The sequence below is a fragment of the Sturnira hondurensis genome, unplaced genomic scaffold, assembly GCF_014824575.4.
Source record: "Sturnira hondurensis isolate 20B ecotype Veracruz unplaced genomic scaffold, ASM1482457v3 Scaffold0007406, whole genome shotgun sequence".
Taxonomy (NCBI): domain Eukaryota; kingdom Metazoa; phylum Chordata; class Mammalia; order Chiroptera; family Phyllostomidae; genus Sturnira; species Sturnira hondurensis.
In genome coordinates, this window is record NW_028080037.1 from 4418908 (window position 1) to 4439563 (window position 20656).

General features: G+C 50.6%; 2 protein-coding genes across 9 annotated transcripts in view; one reads left to right on the forward strand and one right to left on the reverse strand.

The window, feature by feature from the left end:
• ATP2A2 (ATPase sarcoplasmic/endoplasmic reticulum Ca2+ transporting 2) overlaps positions 1-7305 on the forward strand; it is a 51737-nt gene extending 44432 nt beyond the window's left edge. The window contains exons 17-21 of one of the 5 annotated variants that reach the window (XR_005067348.1): positions 1167-1252; positions 1510-1643; positions 2258-2375; positions 2463-4698; positions 4829-7305. Coding sequence is in view for 2 of the 5 variants with exons in the window: in XM_037052066.1 (XP_036907961.1) it covers positions 1167-1252; positions 1510-1643; positions 2258-2375; positions 2463-2732 (608 nt within the window). In the remaining 3 variants the exon portion in view is untranslated. Of the gene's footprint in view, positions 1-1166; positions 1253-1509; positions 1644-2257; positions 2376-2462 lie in introns of all 5 variants that reach the window. The other 4 variants (XR_005067349.1, XR_005067347.1, XM_037052068.1 and 1 more) reach the window with 4 other exon arrangements.
• Positions 7306-7857: 552 nt separating this feature from the next.
• The window catches only part of ANAPC7 (anaphase promoting complex subunit 7), a 28803-nt gene continuing 16004 nt past the window's right edge, over positions 7858-20656 (reverse strand). For 2 of the 4 annotated variants that reach the window (XM_037052069.1, XM_037052072.1), the window contains exons 9-11: positions 20395-20619; positions 19624-19774; positions 17087-17939 (exon numbers count right to left, since the gene is read on the reverse strand). In XM_037052069.1, the coding sequence (XP_036907964.1) occupies positions 17750-17939; positions 19624-19774; positions 20395-20619 (566 nt within the window). In that variant the 3' untranslated portion in view covers positions 17087-17749. The other 2 variants (XM_037052070.1, XM_037052071.1) reach the window with 2 other exon arrangements.

Below are 20656 nucleotides of genomic sequence, written 5' to 3' on the forward strand. Positions count from 1 at the left end.
GCAAAGGGATACAGGGATGACTCAGGCTTCATATTGCCAAGATCTAAAATGAAGTTTTTTTTCCCCCTGAGTGAGAACAGGACCCTGTGTGCTCATCAGCAGTAGCTGGTAAAGGTGTGGAGCCCGGCCACAGGTCCCACTCTTCCACACTCGTCACCTGGGAGACCTCATCCTCCTGCCCCAGGTGCTAGTCCTCTTCCCCGTTTCATAGGTTAGGAAAGGGAGCCCCAGCAAGGTTAAATATCTTCCCTGGGGTTCCATGGAAAGGTGACTTGCAACCCCCAAAGCACAGCCTAGCACAACGTGGGCAGGCTCTCAGCCAGTCAGTTCCCCTCCACCGGGAACAGCCGCTCACATGCCCTTCCATAGGTGCTCTAGAAAGCACGTGACGGCATGTACAGCCCTGTGTGCTGAGTTTTGTCTGTCTGTGTTCCGGTTTGTTGGCTAGTTTCCACGTCAGGACCATACCCCTGCCTTATCCCTGGGCACCAGCTGCCTGCGGCTCCGTTGTAATGGCCAGGGTGTGCACTTCTGTCCTCTCGGTGGGTGCTCCTCCCCAGGTGGAACGTCCCCTAATTTTGGAGTCCCTGTGTTCCCCACTCCCCCTTGTTGTGTCTTTGTAATAAATTTGCTTAATTCGAAATTAATTGGCCGGTGGGGGGAGTAGGGCAGAATCACCTTTAGGCACTGCTGTGTTGCTCAGTGTTCTGCACTAGCTGTTGTTAACAGCCTTTCCTTACAAAGGTTCTGCCACGCCTTTGATGGAGCAAATAAATCAGTGTACAACTGATAGCATCAGCTTGTCTGAGAGTCACGGATGCTGTGATCTGGTCCCGCCAAACAGCGAGGCCTTATGTGGAGGACACATACCTGCAGCCTTAATGTGTGCTGGCTGCGGACTAAAGCAGGGCACAGCTGGGGTGAAGGTCCTGCCACTACAGTAGGACTGATTGCTCACAAATTCCGGAGTGAAAGTTGCCTGGTTCTTCTGTACGCAGACCCCTGTCCTTGCAGGAGCCCTCAGTCCGGCTGCTTTTGCACAGGCGGCTCAGTTACCATTGACATGCCTCGTTCTGGGGAATAGCAGTGGCCCACGGGGCAGGAGCTGCGGTGAGTCCTGCAGGCTGCAGACCCCACTGTGTCAGCATTGCAATGTCTATCCCCAGGTTATGTTGGTGCTGCTACTGTGGGTGCTGCCGCGTGGTGGTTCATTGCTGCTGATGGCGGTCCAAGAGTGTCCTTCTACCAGCTGGTATGTAGCTGTCTTCCTTTCTGTGCCTTAGGTGCACGGTTGTCCTTGAGCTTTCTGTGTTTTGGTTGGCTGTCAGATAATCTTAAGGCTTGAACAATCTGCAGTTGTATCTAAGATTATCCTGAAGGACTCGGCTTCTCTGGAAAATGGGGTGAGGTCTTATGTGGGTCTGTGTTCTGCGCTTAGTGTGGAATTGGTCTGTGGACTTGAGACAATGTATTTGGCTAATCAGGAACTTCACTTGTTTTTTGTTGCAGAGTCATTTTCTACAGTGTAAAGAGGACAACCCAGACTTTGACGGAGTGGATTGTGCAATCTTTGAATCTCCGTACCCAATGACAATGGCACTGTCTGTTCTAGTAACCATAGAGATGTGCAACGCCCTGAACAGGTCAGTGCGTCGTCTTGGCAGGCTGGGCTGAAAGCCCCCACGGCCAGGGCACTGTGGGCCTGTGTCGTGGGTGACTGAGGATCACAGGGAAGCGCTTCCTTCCCAAAGAGAAAGGGGATCCAGCAGCACTGGCTTCTGAAGCGTGAGCGTCGTCATCTCCAGGAAGTTGGGGGCGTGTTTAGCCACGTGTTCCTTAAGAGACGGGGGGGGGGGGACAAAAATAGGGACTTCAGTGTCCCTGTATGCCAGTGCCCACGGGGAAGGAAGGAACTTTTTCCTTTTAGCATGTGACAAGTGGTACCAACCAATTAAGCCAGTGACAAAAATGGAAATTTCAGAAATAACCTAAGTGTCAAGGGCAAGCAAGCCGCTTTGAGCCCAGTGAGATGGAATCTGCTGTGCTGAAGCCTAGATTTCAGATTGGAAGTTGTCCTATATCTGAACATTTCCCCTCAATTTGCCTCTGTAGGAACTTCGGTAGAATTAGGTCAGTGGGCAATGCCAAGTTTGCTGCCACGTAGGAAGCACAGTCCTGAGAAACAAGTCCTGTGACACGTGACACGTGCCTTTCTGTCAGGCCTCTCGTGCATACCCCCCCCCTTCGTGTTCTGCAGCTTGTCTGAAAACCAGTCCCTGCTGAGGATGCCCCCTTGGGAGAATATCTGGCTGGTGGGTTCCATCTGCCTGTCCATGTCACTCCACTTCCTGATCCTCTACGTGGAGCCCTTGCCGGTAAGCGGTGGGAGGGCGCGGGCTGGGGCCCGGCTGCCTTGCCAGCGAGTCTGGGAGCTTGACGAGGCTTCTCTGGGTTTCCTGCAGCTTATCTTCCAGATCACACCACTGAATGTGACCCAGTGGCTGATGGTGCTGAAAATCTCCTTGCCTGTGATCCTAATGGACGAGACACTCAAGTTTGTGGCCCGCAACTACCTGGAACCTGGTAAAGAGTGTGTGCAGCCTGCCACCAAATCCTGCTCGCTCTCGGCATGCACCGATGGGGTTTCCTGGCCGTTTGTGCTGCTCATAATGCCCCTGGTGATCTGGGTGTATAGCACAGACACTAACTTTAGTGATATGTTCTGGTCTTGACTGACAGTTTTACATAAAGAAGATGTTTAACTTAATCAATTAATTTTTTATTGTTTAAAGCAACTGTCTTTCTGCTGAATTTTCACATGAACATATTGGCTGGTGAAGGAGGTTTCATACTCTAGATTTTGTTTTGCTTTTTCTGACTCCAGTGGGGCAAGATTTTCCTTTTTTATACACATAATTAAAGTGTCCATTGACATGTACAGAGAACTAACACTATTTTATGCAAATATTTTTTTGTAGATGAAAAAGCATGTACAGTGTTCTGTTTAATACTCATCCTTGTATAAAAAAAAAGTTGAGCCAGCAGACATTGTCAGCAAATTAATTGGCAGCAGATTTTAGGAAATGAATGTGTGTGGTTTTTTCTAAAATGAAATAGCATGTATTGTGTCTTTTGCATGATCATCTGGATTTAATCTGAGATCACAGTCTGATTTTTATTCATAAGCCAATTTTTCTGCACTGGGCAGAGTACTGCTACCTCAGTCAGTATTTTTTGGTTTGCCACTCCCTCACCCCTCGGTTCACCTCCACCCCCACCTCCACCCCCACCCCCGGGCCGCTCGGCTGCTTCTCCTTAGGATTTCGATGGTTCTGTTTACATCAGTCTTAACCAGAGGTATGCCTGTTCTCTCGCTTGTGCAGAAAATATTGCTCCAGATTCAATGGACTGGGTTCATATCCCCTCATGTAGCTTTTAAGGTTATTTATTTAAATGTCTAGTGTATTTTATTGTAACAGACATTGTTTTGCCAACATTGCCTATTTCAGGGGCACTTCACAAATCTAGTTTAAAAATAAAACATTTTAAATGGACAGAAAAATAACTGCCTTGTTTTTAACTCTTAAGTGGCTTATTAGCTTGAACTTACAGATGTGTTCAACTTAAGTTCTTAGCTCAGACCTTAGTTTTCACTGTGCTCCAGGGGAGAAGGTCCTGTTCTGCTGGGAGGTAGTTGTAGGAACTTTACTGTTTAATGTGTAGAATACACTGTCACCTGTGACTCATGCAAGTCCCTGCTGGCCTGTGTAGCCTGGTGTAGAGAACATAAGGGCAAGTGTGTGTGTGTGCGTGCGTGTGTGTGTGTGTTTTGTAAAATCTGTAAATAGCTCATGACCAAATGAACATACTGTATAGAACTATTTTTATTTAAATGTGGCACTAACCACCGCGGTCGTACTGTGAGGAATGTCTGCACATGTTCCAGACCAGTCTCACCAGCCGTGTGTAAGTCATTAACAGTCCTGACTGTAGTGTTTCCCTCCAATGCCTTCCAACACCCGTCACCTGATGTGAGTATCCCTGGAATTCAGATGCGTTAGCCTGCGGTGACTGCCACCAGGGGAGCTCATGGGGTGGTGTCAGGCACTGCTGTGTTCGTGGCCGTCCCTGAGAGCAGCGGACTCTCTGCCTGGGCCGGTTGTCTGCCTAAGGCAGTGGCACAGATGTTGGGGAGGGCCGAGGGGGAGAGAAACTTGTTCTGATTTGGTCCGACTGACGGGCTGAGGGAGCTGTGCCTTTGCTAGTGCTGATGAGGAGTCACAAAAAGTTGTGAATCTTTGTTACACACACAGTTTGATCTCTGCTTTTTAATGAACCAAGGTTCTGAGATGAGTCCTTCCAGCTAACAAACAACTAGTGACAGCAAGTAACTGAACCAGTGAACTCACGTGTCCATGGGGTCCTCGTAAATAGGCCACCTTTCTTCACCTTCTGGGTCGCAGCTGAGACTTGTCTTCTCTCCCCAGGGTATGTTGAAGCAGAGGGCACAGCTCAGCGCGGCCGGCAGCCAACCAGCCTTGTTGTTAGCGGGGTGCAGGAGGCCTAGGCGGCAGGGGTTCTGGTGAAGGTACTTGGGTCCTGGTTGCAGGCTCAGCCAGAGATGTGATGTCAGTGCTGGAAGTTTGGGGGAAAGTTAATAGGTATCAGGCAGGACAGGTGCCGTTGCCAAGGTCAGAGGTCTGAGTGTAATGGTGAAGGTACTTGGGTCCTGGTTGCAGGCTCAGCCAGAGATGTGATGTCAGTGCTGGAAGTTTGGGGGAAAGTTAATAGGTATCAGGCAGGACAGGTGCCGTTGCCAAGGTCAGAGGTCTGAGTGTAAGGAGGTGGAGGTGGACCACGCGGACTGAATGCAGAGTCCTGGCCTGGCTCGCTGCGGCTGCTCTCTGAATGCAGAGAACGTAGATAGAGGCGTAGGTTTTGCCAGGGTTGGTTGGTTGTTTTTTCTTAGCATCATGAGGGGTAAAACGAAATGGGCTGAGTGGATCGAATGCAAGGAGCGCATTTTGGCTACACAAGTTCAAACAGGACAGAATGTTGTTGGGTAGTGTGCTATTCAGTGGAAACTGAACTAACCAAATAGTCACATTTTCCTGACTCAGTTCCTCTGTTCAGTGGCCTTTACAAAAACAAGCTGAAGCTGAATGCCGTGCGCTGCTGTAGGAGACCAGCACAGCCCCAGACGGCCCTGGGCTGGCGCTGCCTTGTGGTTTCTCAGCTTTGGGCCTGTCCAGCCCACGGAGGCGGTTAGGGCACCCACTTCCCTCAGGCTAGGCAGCTGGCGGCGGGGAACGCGGCCCCCAGCAGAGCGGGCTCCCTGTGTCTGCGCCACTGCAGGCTTTGCCTCTGAAAAACACGTCTGCGCAGGCGCCGCCTCAGCGGCTGTGTTGCTGTGGGCACATCCCTGGCCTCGGGTCTCCCCCCAGCCCCCTCCCCACCCAGCAGGAAGGCACTGCTGGCCTCTGCTCCTGCCACCGTCAGTAGCTAGATGGGGCGGCATCTTCCTCAGGCTCCCCATGCAGGTGCTGCCCTGCCCGGCAGCCCTTTCCCAAAGGGGGTTGAGCTGTGTGCCCCTCCGGGCTCACCAGCCTCTCTGGTTCAGCTTTGCCAAGACTGGGCAAGCTCGCACGCCCCCCCCTTCCTGGGGACGCCCCTCCGCAGCTCATTCTGCCTTTCCTGGATAGGGAGCATGTTCTGCGTGCTCCCCACAGGAAGCTGCGTGAGCTTCCTGACAGCTGCGTGAGCCCGTGGGCAAGCAGGGCCACTGCCAGCCCCGCTTACAAGCAGCTGCTACCACAGCACCCTCAAAGTGGGGCCTCGGCCCCCTAAATGTCTGTGTGGCAGGCATCCCTCAGCAATCTGAGGCCACGGGCGTTAGCTCGTGTCTGCCAAGCACCGTTTCGCAGCCCAGAGCTTGCTGCAACTGCAGAGCTAAGGTGGCCTTTGCTTTTTAAATTGAACCACCATGTTCTGTCAAAGCTTGGCCCTCTGGCCTTCTTTCTTGGAAGGGAATGGCGATAAGCAGCTGAGGTACCAGGCAGGGCTGGGCCTGTGGCTCCGAGGCTGCCCATCAGGACAGGGAGGAGGGAGCCGGAGGCCTGGCGCTGACTTCCACGCTGCTCACTTCTGCTTCGACTCCCCGCACCGCTAACAAGACCTGTTCCTTCTCTTGCCCAGCTCACTCCTTCTGCACCCGAAGTGACTAAGTGTCTGCCTGGTGGGATCCCCCTGAGAGCCAGGGGGTGGGGGACTTCACTCGGTAGCCAGGTGGTCTGTGTTGCTGAGCCAGTGCTTCTAGATGCTACTCTGTGTGGGCAGGGCCTCAGGGACAGTTGATCAGAAATGCTGGTCTTTGAATCTTAAAAGATCGACCCGAATGTTCCCTTTCGTCTGTCACTACTACTTGTAGTCTTAAGTCATTATTCTCACAGTTCCTCCCCATATTTCATAAAGCTGATTTCCTCTTTCTTTCCTTTTCAGCAATACTGGAGTAACCGCTTCCTAAGCCATTTTGCAGAAATGTAAGGGTGTTCGGTTGCGTGCATGTGCGTTTTTAGCAACACATCTGCCGGCCTCTGCGTGATTGGTGTCGGGAGGGAAGAGTAGAAAGTCCCCAACTCGTTGTGTGTTATGTGGAGGAAATGTGTAGTACCAGTGGGGTTTTTAGCTTTTAAATTAAAATAATTACAAATGTACAATTTATATTAATGAATCAGAAAACCTCTCCAGGGAATTTTGGTTTCTTTGCTGCAAGAAGAATGAGGTTCTGAAACCTTATCCAAGAACTTAGGCGCCATCAGCCAAGTCTCTCTTTCTCTGTGCAAAATGTCATAGCTTCTATAAATGTACAATATTCAATACTCAGTTGTAATGCATGCCTTCAGTTGTAAGTAGCCAGATTTCCCTATGGTGTCATTGAAACATGCTACTTTTTAATTGGCCCTGTACAGTTTTGCTTATTTATAAATTTTTGGAAAACACTACAGGTGTTGAATGGTTAAAATGTAGGTCTCCGGTTCATAACTTCAGTTATTTTTTGAGTGTGCAAACAGCTATTTTGCACTGTATTAAATGTAACTTATTTAATGAAATCAGAAGCAGTAGACAGATGTTGGTACAGTACAAATATTGTGATGCATTTATCTTAATATAAAATGCTAAAAGTCTATCACAACGCATGTTTGACTTTAGACTGTAAATAGAGATCAATTTATTTCTGTGCTGGTAACAAAAGCAGTGCACAGACATGGTCCATTTCAGGTAATAAATCTATTCTGAGTAAGTTCACAGTGTGGTGTTGCCTGTTTTGTTGGGGTTGGGGGGGGTGTGCACCGAGGGCCTGCAGCTCCGAGCAGTTGTGCCTTCATACGTATAGAAGGAAGGGGTGAGTTCTTGGACTTGACTTCCTGGGTAGGAAAGCAGAGGCGCAGAGGGTCTGCTCGTGTGACGAGACTCATCAGGTGTTCCTACCCTGGCCTGCTGTCTCCCCCCGAGTCTGGGGAAGGCTGAGTGTGTCAGCAGTGGGGTCTTCAGGGATACTGGGCATGATTTAAAAGTCTGTGGCTTGGAGAGACGGTTCTAATACTGTTCAGATGCAAAATGTAAAATTCTACTTTCCTAGGGCTTATAGAGAAAATAGAACTGATGTAGTAATGAGGCAGGTCCTGAAATTCATGTATTTGATGGTCATTTGTGGCTTATCTGCCAAAGGTGGACATGAGTGGGGTTTATCACTTAAAAAAGACAGGGACGCAGGGATTGTTGGTTGATTCTTTAAACCTAATAAAGACCAGCCCTATTGACTCTACATACACGGAAAAAATATTTAGTAAAACTTAAGAGTATCTATAACTTTCATTTTATACCATGATGAAAATGAAGCCAAACGTAATGAAACAGAATTACACTCACAGTCCACCACTGCCCACTACTTGGCACTCTTCTGAGAGTCGTGGCCGTCAGAGAAGAGAAGGGGGAAGGCCTAGGAGTAAACAGAGCGGCAAGGGTCATATTGGGTCTCTGTAAACATCTGGTTTTAGGAAAGTTTAATGATTATGGGGGGTGGGGGATGACATCTTAACGAGGATATATAATTCCTGTGTTAATGATACATGAAAATACCAGTAGACACTTGAATCAAACAGAAAGGGGGCATTTTAGCACCGTAAGTAAAAGTCGGGTGGTTCATTATGCCAGTGGTCGTCTTCAAACTGGAGATGGAGCCTTGGCTTGTATGGCTCGGTGGACTGAGCACCTTGCCTGCAAACCGAAAGGTGGCCAGTCTGATTCCCGGTCAGGGCACATCCCTGGGTGGTAGGCCAGGTCCCCAGGGGGAAGCCTGTGAGAACCAGCTAGTGTTTCCCTCCCTGGTTCAACCCTGCCAGCAAGTTAAAATCAATGAGAGATCATTTCATGCCCATCGGCTGACCAAAAAACGGGACTTCCGATACCAAGGGTGTGGAAAATGGGCCCTCCGTTGCAGAACAAGTGGGTATCATCTGGTAAATTTGCAGACGCTGTTAGCACACAACCCAGCAGGTCTACTCCCAGCTGCCTTAGAACTTTCCACACGTGATGTTAATAAAAGTACTGGAGACAACCTAAATGACCAACAGCAGTAGGGAAATGGTTTGAGGCCTATTGAAATCACACTGCAGCAATGAACACAAATAAACTGAAGGCGCCAACAGAGAGACATCTCCCTGCACAGGGAGACCAAGGGCAGTGTACATGAACTTCGTAACACCCAAAACAGAACCATGTAACAGCCTCTCCTGTGGCCCGAGGGCCATCGCCCGTCTGTGCAAGAGCAGGTGCGCTAGAGCGTAAGTCAGCGCACAGCTTCCTTCATGAGAAAGTCCTGCTCACAAAAAAAAGTCAGCTAAACTAAGCTGATGGTGGATTCACATTTGGGCGCAAACTCCTCAGCTTCAAGTGGGCAAGTAGTAAACAGGGAACAAGTTCAAAGACACCAGGCATAAGGGAAGTGATAGGATAGCACTTAGTTCAAAGAGGAAGGGAGGAGGGCAGATGAGCTGGGCTCCACGTCTGTCAGTGAAGCTTGGGTGACAGTGTACATAGGTGTTCGTGGTGCCTGTTTGCATGTCTGAGATCTAAAAAGCAAACCAGGAAAGTGCTAGGAGGAAATGTGGAAGAAAGCCTTTCCAGGCGTGACATGAAATCCTGGAAGAAGAGCAATCAACTGAAGACATAAAAAAGTAAAACTTCCAGAACGGAACATGCCGCTAGAGTTAGGAGAACAGATTTGCTCACAGGTAATTCATTCCCCTCACATGCACTCGGCAAAGATGGAAGTAGACACTGGTCTCTCTCCCCTTTGCAGCATCAGGAAACAAGTACCCGGACTGGTGGTGAGACTATAAAATGGCCCAGCCTCCGTGGAGGGCAACTTGACAACATCTGTGGTATTTTTAAATACACAGAACCTTTGGCCAGGCGTTTTGGAGAAATCCTCACACACGTTCCCCAAAACCAAAACAATCCTGCAGCGCTGTTGGAGCCAAAGAATGGAAATGACCTGGATGCCCATCAATAAGGTGCTGAGTTAACAAAGAGTATTAATACCGTGGGATAGTCCACAGTCCTCAAAAACAAGGTAGGTCTGTGCGAGGTGGCAGGGAATGATGTCTAACACGTCTGCCCTATAAAATACTCAAGGGCAGAGCAGTCTGTATAATAGTCTATCATTCATTTTTTTAAAGATTTTATTTTATTATTTATTTTCAGAGAGAAGGGAAGAGAAAGAGAGAAGGAGAAAAGGAGGGAGCGAAACATCAATGGGTGGTTGTCTCTCACACGTGCCGTACTGGGGACCTGGACCACAACCCAGGCATGTGCCCTGACTGGGAATCGAACCGGCAACCCTTTGGTTTGTCGCCTGTGCTCAACCCACTGAGCCACACAAGCCAGGGCTATCATTTCATTTTTTTTAAATGGGAGGAGGTTAACAGTCTCCAGCAATGATGGCTGCTGCGAACACTGAAAACGCTGTGACGCAGACGGCAGACGGCAGGAGCCAGGCTTCCCACTGCTGGGGCAGCCCACGCGGCAGGGAATGACAGTGGAGACACCAGGGTGAACTCATGCTTAGCTTGACATGCACGATTCCACACAAGACTATTCCTGGTTATGTGCATATGAATGTGCATTTCCCTCCACTCTCAACTGAGGGGCGAGAAGCGAGGACATTCCAGTCGCAATGAGCACTGAAAGGTTGCCGGTTCGATTCCAGGTCAGGGCACATGGCTGGGTCGCAGGCCAGGTCCCCAGGTGGGGGCATGCGAGAGGCAACCCATTGTTTCTCTCTCACATCAATGTTTCTCTCCCTTTCTTCCTCCCTTCCCCTCTCTCTGAAAATAAGTAAAAACAAACAAAAAAAAGCAAGAATCCCAACAAATCACAAAGGAACAAAAAATTTCAGCTCAGACTTAGTATAGTAAACTGCAAAAAGCCAAATGCAAAGAGAAAATTTTTTTTAATTTTTAAAAGATTTTTATTTATCTTTAGAGGGAAAGGGGAGGAGAGAGGGAGAGAAATGCCAATGTATGATTGCCTCTCGTGCGTCCCCTGCTGGGAACTGGCCTGCAACCCAGGCACGTGCCCTGACTGGGAATCGAACCGCAAATCCGTTGGTTCACAGGCCCGCACTCAATCCACTGAGCTACACCAGCCAGGGCCAAAGAGAGAATCTTAAAAGCAGCAGAGACAATACAAAGGCATCACCGTTGAAGGAGTGACAGATATCACTGCTGACCTCACAGCGGGGGCCCAGGGACAGTAGAATGACACCCTCAGGTGCTGAAAGAAATGACCAGCAATCTAGAAGCCCAAACCTGAATAGATAAAGAACCCGAGTAAAATAAAGATATTTTCAGACAAACTGAGATTCTTCACTGGCAGACTCCCGCTGAAGGAAATTCTGGAAGGGCACAGGGGTAAACGGTAGGGGTCACGTTCACGTGACCTCAGCCAGGCAGGAGCAGGCAGAGGTCCTGGCTGGTGTCAGACGTAAACACGTGGGTCTGCATGTAACCAGAGGCAAAACTAACAAATCCACAGAAGGAAAAAATGAAAGAAACCTAAAAAGAGCAAACAGGATACTAGGAGAGGCCAGAGCCAATGCCAAATACAACCAATAACACTGTAAGAATTTCTTAAGTATGTTCTATTTCTGAAGGGGCGTGACCTGACGGTCCCGTTGGGAAAAGTGGCCCGTGTTTCTCACGTGAGTCCAGCTGCTGGAAGACAGACAAACATGTCCAGCAGGCAGCCGGGAAGTGTTGGGAAGTTGAATTTGGAAGGACGTCTCAGGAGAAAGACAACCCAAAAATTAAAACACGTTTTCCCTGGGCCAGAGGTCCGTGCAGAGGACTAGGCCCGGCACTTGAGAGGGCTCCGGGCAAACCAGCTGGCCCAACGCCAAGGGGCCCCAGTCCGTAGCCCAGAAAGCAGATGTCCTGACCCCGAAGGGACCGAGGTTTAGTCCTGGAGGCCACTCCCTTCCCACATGCCCACCCGTGGCTGGAGAACTGACGTCCCCTCCGCAAAACCCCCCATACCCAACAACTGGGAAAGGGGGCCCAGGCCCTCCGAGTACAACCCTTTTCCAAAGGGCCATGGCGGCACAGCCAGGCCAAGGGAGCGGCCCACAAGCACACCGCTGGGGCAGGCCACCAACCTGGTGGCGCAGGGAGGCCCTCCCTCCAAGAGAGGCTCGGCCCTCCTAGTTGGGAGTCCTCCAAGGGGGCTCTGGGAAAAGCACAGAAACTCACAGAGGACACAGCAACCAGCACCGCAGCCCCCAACACAATAGCCCTCATCGGGGACAGCACCGCCCTCGGCCCTCGTGTGGACGAGATCTGACCTCAGTCGGGAAGACACTCCCCAACCCAGAGCCAGCAAGGACCGTGCTATGGGGGGCGAGGCCACAAATCCCAAAGGGCCAAGAGAGCAAAGGCAGAGTCCACTACAAGCTCACGACGCCAGCAAGAGGAAACTGGGGAGATCCTGGTTTGCCCCTCAGCCTGGGTCGCCTGGAGGAGCTGGGGGAGGCGACAGGGCAGCCCGGGCTTACAGATTCCCTGCAGGGAGAGGACCAGAAAAGATCCAAAAAAAAGATCATTATACCCATTCACTCTGCGGTCCTCCGCCTGGGAGTTTACCCAAAGAAGGAAAAAGCTGTGAGTGCCAAGGTCACTGGGTTGTTTATACAGAGTCAGACACTGGAGACTCTTCACTGGGCGGTGAGGGCTGCGCCCTGGACCGTCCGAGCCTTTGACCCCGGCAGCCCGAGGAGCGCAGGGGTGCTGCCGCACAGCCCCTCCCACACTGCACAACTGTGTGGCGATCGCAGCGAGGAAAACACTACAGCTCCGGGGCAAGAGACCCTGGGCAGACGAAAACAGCCGTGTCCAAGACTCAGTTGGCTCGTCTGTAAAACGGGGCCGATCCTACCCGGGCTTCGTGGGTGTGTGGCCCAGGCCGTGGTAACACAGGCACAGGGTCTGCCTCCCGCCCGGACCCAGAGGAGTGCCCACGGAACAGCGGCCCAGGCGAATCAAAAGGACGGAGTCTTGACCGCATCTAAGGCTGGAAAAACCCAGGAATGTCCTCCGGCACCCAGAAGTCCCACTACATGGAACTTGACCTCTGCATGCCCTTGGACTGTTATGCCGCTGTATGCTTGTGGCACTGCGAACCGATGATCACGCACACAGAGAACTGGAAACCACTGCCCGCCAAAGCGGGCGCGTCACCAGAACAGAGCCATCCATCCGCAGTACGGGATGCTGTGACACTGTCCAGCAAACAAGTGGGAGTGCGCTGACATCCTGGCCGGAGTGTCTGTCTGTCTGCACCTTCCACACGCCTGTCATTAGGTGAAAGCTCAATACCATTTTTCTGAAGATATTACCAGAAACTTCGTTTGCAAATACAGGGACTCAGTACAGACTGGGGAGTAGACATTTAAAATGTTATACCTCTTTCTGAATTTTTGTTAAACCACGTGTTCATTTCACAAAGGAAAAAAAAACAAACCAAAGACAGGCCCCAAATGGCATCACTCATGCTAAAGGCCTGTGGTACCAAACCCAGACTGCACACCTGGTCTAACTGGTTCCAGCCTCGCCCACAAACGTGATCTTAACCAGTCTGGAACTTTCCAGCTAAGCACCAATAATCTGTCCCATGGGACCCCTCACAGGCATCTGTATGATAAACCTTCCCCCAAGAAAGGTGTTGCAGCCCCCAAATAATCCTTCCTGTTCTTTTGTCAATAACCCCCTTATACCCCTTTCTGCCTATAAAAACCTCCCCATTTTGCCCTGGCTGGTGTAGCTCAGTGGATTGAGCGCTGGCTTGTGAACCAGAGTCACTGGTTCAATTCCCAGGCAGGGCACATGCCTGGGTTGCAGGCCAGTTCCCAGAAGGGGACGCACGAGAGGCAACCATACATCGATATTTCTCTCCCTCTCTCCTTCCCTTCCCCTCTAAATAAAATATTATAAAACAAACAAACAAAAAACCTCCCACTTTGCATTGCCCTGCCAGGTGCTGTCTGGTTGCTAGAGGGAAGCTGCCCAATTCATGAATCATTTAGTAACAAGCCAGTTAGATCTTCAATCACTGCTGAACATTGTCTTTAAGTTTATATAACCTACATTACAAATACTTGTGTTAACAGGGTTATTTGGATAGCAGGATTATCGGTCATTTCTTTACTGTTTCTAAGGTTTTCAAGAGTAACGAGACCCGCCATCCTACCCACCTGTAAGTGCGGTTCCATGGCATTAAGTGCATTCACACGGTTGTCACCACCACCCCCAGAACTTTCCCAACAGTCCAAATGGAAACTGTCCCACTGAACCCTAGCCCCTCATTTATTCCCCCCTCCTCCTCCCAGCCCCTACTTCGAGTCTACAAATTTGACTCCTCTGGGGACCTTACGTAAGTGGAATCATACAGTATTTGTTCTTCTGTAGCCGGCTTATTTCCCTCAGAATGCCCTTAAGGTTCACGCATGTTGTAGCACGTGCCAGGATTTCCTTCCTTTCAGACTGAATCACACCCTGGCTGACGCCCTGGCTGGGCGGCTCACTGGACTGCGTGCCGGCCTACGAACCAGAAGGTCAGATTCGATTCCTGGTCGGGGCACGTGTCTGGGTTTTGGCCAGGTCCCCAGTTGGGGGTGTATGATCGATGTTTCTCTCCCTCTCCTCTAAAAATAAATATTGAAAACTGAATCACATTCCATTGCACGGGCTTGCCACATCCTGTTCATCCATCTATTCATCCATCACCGGGCCTGGGATGTTTCCACACACTCTGTTGTTTCACGAACACGGGTGTGTGGATCTGTTCAAGACCCTGCTGCAATTCCTTTGGGTACATACCCAGAAGTGGAATCGCTAGATCACACTTGTTTACATTTTTAAAGAACTGCCAGACTTTTCCACAGTGGCCATTACCATTTTGCATTCTCACCAGCAATACACAAGGGTACTCTCTAAATTGTTTTCTTTTGATGGCTGCTAAGGAGACTGAGTTGTGGGCTTCTGGCTTCTTCCTGGTGCTGTTGGTACTGTGTGGTTTATGAAATACGTGGCGTGTTCTATGCTGGCAGCCACTGACACCTCCTACAGCAATCTGGGAAAGCCTGACTGGTAGTGGCCCAGGTGCAGCCGGGCCGGGTGTTCGACCACCCGTCATGCCCACCCATCATGCACCAAGGGGAGATGCTGGCCAGTGCTCCTCTTGCTGCCCCCGGGTGGGGAGGCTGCTGGAGAAAGTGAAAAGCCTCTCGAGGGCACTTACCTCTACAGGCCCTCCCAGTGCCAGGGATCCCCGAGGGGCTGGGTAGGAGTGCTGTCCCCAGAGGCCAGGGTGAGGTGCTTGTCCAGTCGGGCCTCACCGCCTGTCAGCAGAGAATGCGTCAGCAGAGAATGCGGCCCTGGGGCTGGCTGAGCAGGCCTGGGCACAGGCTCCAGAGACCTGGCAGTGGGAGTAGTCCCCACCCACAGGCAGCACCTGAGGGGACCCCGCGGGGCCCTTGAGGTCAAGCCGGAAGATTCTGAGACCCTCAACCCCCCTCACTTAGGTTTCTTGCTATTTGGACCAGGAAACACCTGTATCGAATAAGGAAGTCAGGGCGAGAGTGATCAAAGATGCATGCTCATTTGAGTAGTTTCGGTAAATAGCTGGCCTCATTCTGAGGAAGAATTCAGAGGCATGGGAGTGTCCCCCAAACTGAGGCTGTCAGAGGGCTCTCGGCAGCAGCCCTGCAGGGGTCACTTCTGCCAGGCACACGAAGGGGTACAGGACAGGAGCATGAAGGACCAAGCTGGAGGGAAGGGAGCACCCTTCCTTAGGACCCTGCTTCCCTGCTCAGCTGAGGGGCCTCAAGGAGAGAGGGACAAGGCTTCAGTGGTCCTACCTACCAGGCTGATTCCCCAGGGAAGGATCGGCAGCCTGCGAGTCCCTGATGACGGTGATGATGTTCATGATGGGCATCGTGCTCAACCCCACACGGGCTTTATTCCATCCACAGGCCAGAGAGGCAGACGTAGAGCCTGGGCCGTGAGGCTGACCACCCAGCCTGCCCCGAAAGGCCAACTGTGGGAGAGCTGGCACTTTCAGAACCCTGCCCATCTGATTCCACGCCCATGCTACAAATAACTGGGGGGGAGGGGCCCGGGGGCCCAGGAGGGAGGATGATAGGGGTCAGTTAACACATCCCCTCATGTGCAACTCCAGACGCCAAAAGGCACCTGGGTGGCCCTTCCTGGCCAGGTTGCTTGCTCTCCCAGCAGGTGGTCCAGTGGGACGGTCACAGAGCAGGGCAGCCTGATTCCACCCCTGCTTCCTGGAGCCTCCTGCCCTTGGGAGGTTTATGAGAACAAGTGACAGTGAACAACCAGTTGGGACCTCTAGTCAAACTCCTCCCGTTCTTCGATGTGGAACATGAGTATTCCCAATCCCACATCAGGCGCTCTAACAACGCAACTTCATTAGTCTCTTCCACCCAGAATCCGGAACCGTCAGGGTGGAAATGCTGGAGGGGCAGGTGGGAGGGGCCCGAGGGAGCTAGTCCTGGTGATGCTGGGATGGAGGGGCCAGGACTGGACAGATTCAGGGGCTCCCACAGAGCAGAGAGGGCAGCCCAGGACAGGGGAGAAACGTAAGGATGCTGATGGAAGAAGGTGCGCACATGGCCTGTGCTCTAAGGCACATCCTGACCCGGAGAGAATCTCAGGGGTCACAGTGGGGTGGGGCTCTGCCCCCTCCAGAGCCAGGGGAACAGCCAAGAGGTCGTGCCCTTCTCCCCTGCACTGACTGGTAGGCAATGCCCGCTCGGAGGCTGCTGAGGAAGGGCAGGAAGCTGCACCCCGAGTGAGCGCTCAGGCCATGACCCCAACCTGCCTGGTGGGCTCTTTAGAAACCGCTCGATCAAATGATGCTGCCCAGGCTTTGGTTCTCATACTCAAAGATCCTTTAACAGTAACTTTCTGTGCATTTAAAATTTCAATGATCAGATGTTCTGAGCTCCTAAACCACTATACATTTCCATTGTTTTTACACTTTAGAACTTTCCACTTACATCAAAAATCACATTTTACACCACTTTTGACTAATTTTGTTTTAATGGGAATTTGGGGTTAGCTGTGTCACCCCCCACCGGCACTTCAGTCTCTGGTGAACCGTACTGTCAAGAGCATCATCACCCGTTAAACAAGGGGCGAGTCTGACAGCAACTAAACCCAGGGGACAGGCCCTCTGATGACCCCACAGATGCCGAAACCAGACGCAGCCCTCACACTCAGGCCAGCCAGCCAGAAACAGCCCAAAATCTGGCCAAAGACTCTCCCCTCGAGACATTTACCAGAAAACACCGATGGACGGACCAGCTCAGTGTTCCTGAGGTTCCCAATCCTACCAGCTCCCCACACTCTGGGAAGAAAGGGAGGCTACTTATGGCAAATAGGGTTGAATCGATGTACTGGAATAAAAAAATCGATAACGGGCTTCCATTCTGATCAACCCAACACCATTACTATACATAAAACAGTTTTATTAGTTAATTAACTCAGGTGCACCTCTGTTCATGCTCTAGGTTACACCTGTTTCTCAGATCCGGCCCAGGCTCATAGGCAAGTTACCAGATTAGCAAATAGGAAAATTGTTCTGCAAAATAGCAACTGTCAGCTTAAGGCATCACTAACATTGCAGAAGGAAGCGAGGTTACCAGGGAGTTTGGACAGCCCAGGATGATTTCTGGGCCGGGAAACCCTCCCTCCTCCGTAAAAGGGCCGACCCATGCCGCTGTCCGACTCCGGAGATGATACTCTGGCTCTGGGCAACCCATCCACAACACCACAGACAAAGCACTGTCTATTCCTCGTGTTCAGGCTTAGAAATTAGTTATATAAAAAAGCACTCTGTCCCAGAAGTCCCAGCACATCTGTGGGCCCCTCAGAGGGCTCACTGGGTCCTCCCTGTCTGGAGCAGGGGAGGATGGAGATACAGGGAGGGTGGGTCGGGCTCAGTTTAGAAAACAAAGTCACCACTAGAAATATGGAGCCAGGGGCAGAAACCCCTGCTGCAAGCACACGCTGAGTCATGTCCTCCCAGACAGCGGGCTCCTACGGCTCTTTCAGTCCACGGATGCGCTCGGAGCAGGGCAGGCCAGTGTGGCCACGAGCTGCCGCCTGCCTCACTGCATGCCGAACCACTGCTCCTGGTCGGCCCACTGGGCCGCCTCACTGTCGCTGCCCTCCAGGTCCCCTTCTTCCCCACTCCCTTCCATGTCGTCCACATCCTCCTCCTGAGTGGCATCCGTGGGACTCTCCTCCTTCTCCATCTTCTGCATCCCCTCTAGAGACTTCTGGTCATTGGGGTCCAAACTAGGGGACAACAAAACAAAGGAGAGGCCTGAATCTCTGCCTTGCTTCTTGCTGGCTGATGTGTCATCTCCCTGGCGCGGCAGTGAAATGAGCCCCAGTCCCAGGGAAACGGCTCACGCCGGGCCTCTCCGGACAACTCCAGTCCCACAGGCGGGGTCGAGGGGGTCCATCGCTAGAAGTGAAAAGAGGTGTCTTGTCCTAATATTTAGACTTCTCAATTTGCGGTTTTCTTCACTTACTCCTTTAATATTTTCATACATTTCCCCTAGCTTTATGAGAGCGGAAGCTACCAGATAACACAAAACCATTAACAGAAGAATCCAAATGTAATTTCTTAACAGAATTGAGTTTTTAAGCTACAGAATTATGAAAAAAGTACTGATTTTCCTGTAAAACTGCTCCATGTTCTCATGATATAAGCAAACATTCACCGCATTCAGCAGTTAACCAAACCCATCCTTACCGTGGAACAGACGTGTCCGCTCCTAGGTGAGCCTGCAGGGCCCAGCGCAGCCCCTACCTGGCTTCCAGTGTAGCAGCTACGAGCCATCACGTGTGCAGAAGCCCCCGAAGTCCAAAAGCTCAAGAACATTTATTTGCTTGGCTCCCCAGCAACCTTTTCTCTTTTCTTTGGGCCCATACCCCAGGCCAGCCGGCGACCCGCCCCTATCAAATCCCGCCTCTAATGAAAGCCCAGCATTTTATTTTCTCACTTGCTTCTGGGCTTCCAAAAAGCAAACAAAACCCATGTGGGAACCCTGTTCCTCCTTACATAACTGTAGACTGATCTGTATCATCCCCTCTCCTCTGAATCCTTCCATACAGCTCTCACCCACACCCAGGGCTCCCCGCCCTCTGCACCCCGACCTTGCCCTCTAGAGCCTGCTATGAAAGCACTTAGCACGGGGTATCCACCAGTGCGCACGTCTGAGACCGAGAGCAACTGGGACTGCAGCGCCCCCAGTGGTTACGGAGATGCCAGGCGCAGGCGTGGTGCTCAACTTCGGCACGGGCGGTGGGTGTGACCAGGTAAAGACAGGCCTGCACCAGGACCCTACACACACGCAGACAACCCTCAAAGAAATCACTTCTGTACTAAGCAGCAAGAATACCACTATTTATTTAGTATTTACTAGGTACCAGGCACAGTGCTAAGAGCTTTACATGGAATAATCATTTAATCCCCATTTAATCATTTAATATTTAATACGATAGATAGAGACAAGGAAATTTGTTAGTAACTCGCCCAAGGTAACAGGTGGTGAAGGGAGTATTCAAACTTCAGAGCTTAGGTTCTTGACTGCTACAGCAGGTAGAAATACGGGAAAGTATTTACAACACTCTGATTTGAAAAAGCAGAATATAAAATATATACTACCTATAACCCTATAAAAATATGTGTGCATATGTGTGTGTGTGTGTGTGGTCAAGGCCAGGAAGGTGACCAACACAAATGAAAACAGGTGTTATAGAGTGGTACGAGCTGGTTAGGAGTGGCATGGTTCTTTAATGTTAAGATACTTAAGAAGAAAACTGTCGAAGTTACAAATTCACAAATTACTGTTATTACTCTGTTTTCAGCTGTGGACACAGCATGTGTGTGTGTGTTTCCAGACTTCCTGTGACAGTTCCCTGCCTTCTCTACCCCTCATCAACCTTCCCCCCAGGGAAGCTAAGTGCCTACCTTAGTGCTATACTATACTGGTCCATTGCTTCCTGATACTCATTGACAGCTACAAGGAAATCTCCCAGGATCCGATGCAGGACACAGTCACTCTGATTAGCTAGTGCGTTCCTCAGCAAAGCAATTCCATCTTCGTATTTCTGTTCTCTGCCTGGGGGTGGGGGTGGGGGGTGGGGGGGGTGAGAAAAACACTCATTTTCCAACTTCACAACATCTTGAAAACACATTCCCATCTCAAGTCTGATACATAAAACCACAACACTGATCACAATCCAACAATCTATTTGTAGACATCCTCAAGAGATCAGTGGTGTGGCAGAAGTGAGAACAAGCTCACCTGGATTCCTATGCCATTAGGAAATCTGCAGTTTGGGTTCTGATTTTTTTTAAAGTACAAAAGCCAGCATGCATTTTATTTGCCAAACTAGCCCAAACCTAGGAGTTCCTTGTAAACTGGAATAAACAAAAACAAAAACCAAAACCCAACCAAGGGTAAAAGGGAAATCATAACAGAATCCAGATGGGTCTAGTCCAAACCAGATCACAATTAGCTGAACAAGAATCAACCAAGCACAGCTCCACGTCACTGTCGGTCCAGCTGGTCCGAGCCAGCTGCACTCAGCTGTGCTACCCCAACTCACCTGGGCTCAGACCTCCTGCAAAAGGAACACACTTGTCTGATCACCTGAAACCGGTTGGACTGGGGAAGCCGACTGAGATCGGGTTTTATAAAACGAACAACAAACAAGGGAGTAAATGAAATACACTTACTAAGTAGTTCCGCTTTTTTCACCACAGCCTTAATGTAATCTGGTCTTTGGTTGAGGGCTTTATCTAACAAAGTTTTGGCTTTCTCCTGTGTTACTGGGTCTTCGAGACAAACAGTGGCTAAAAGGGTAAGGGTCTGTGCGTTTGCTCCTAGAGTTTTGTAAACGTTGTTAGCCATCACCATTGCTTCACGAATACTGTTGGAGGCTAAGTAACATTCAATGAGACCTGAAATAAAATGCAGAAAGACCCACCACATTACCAT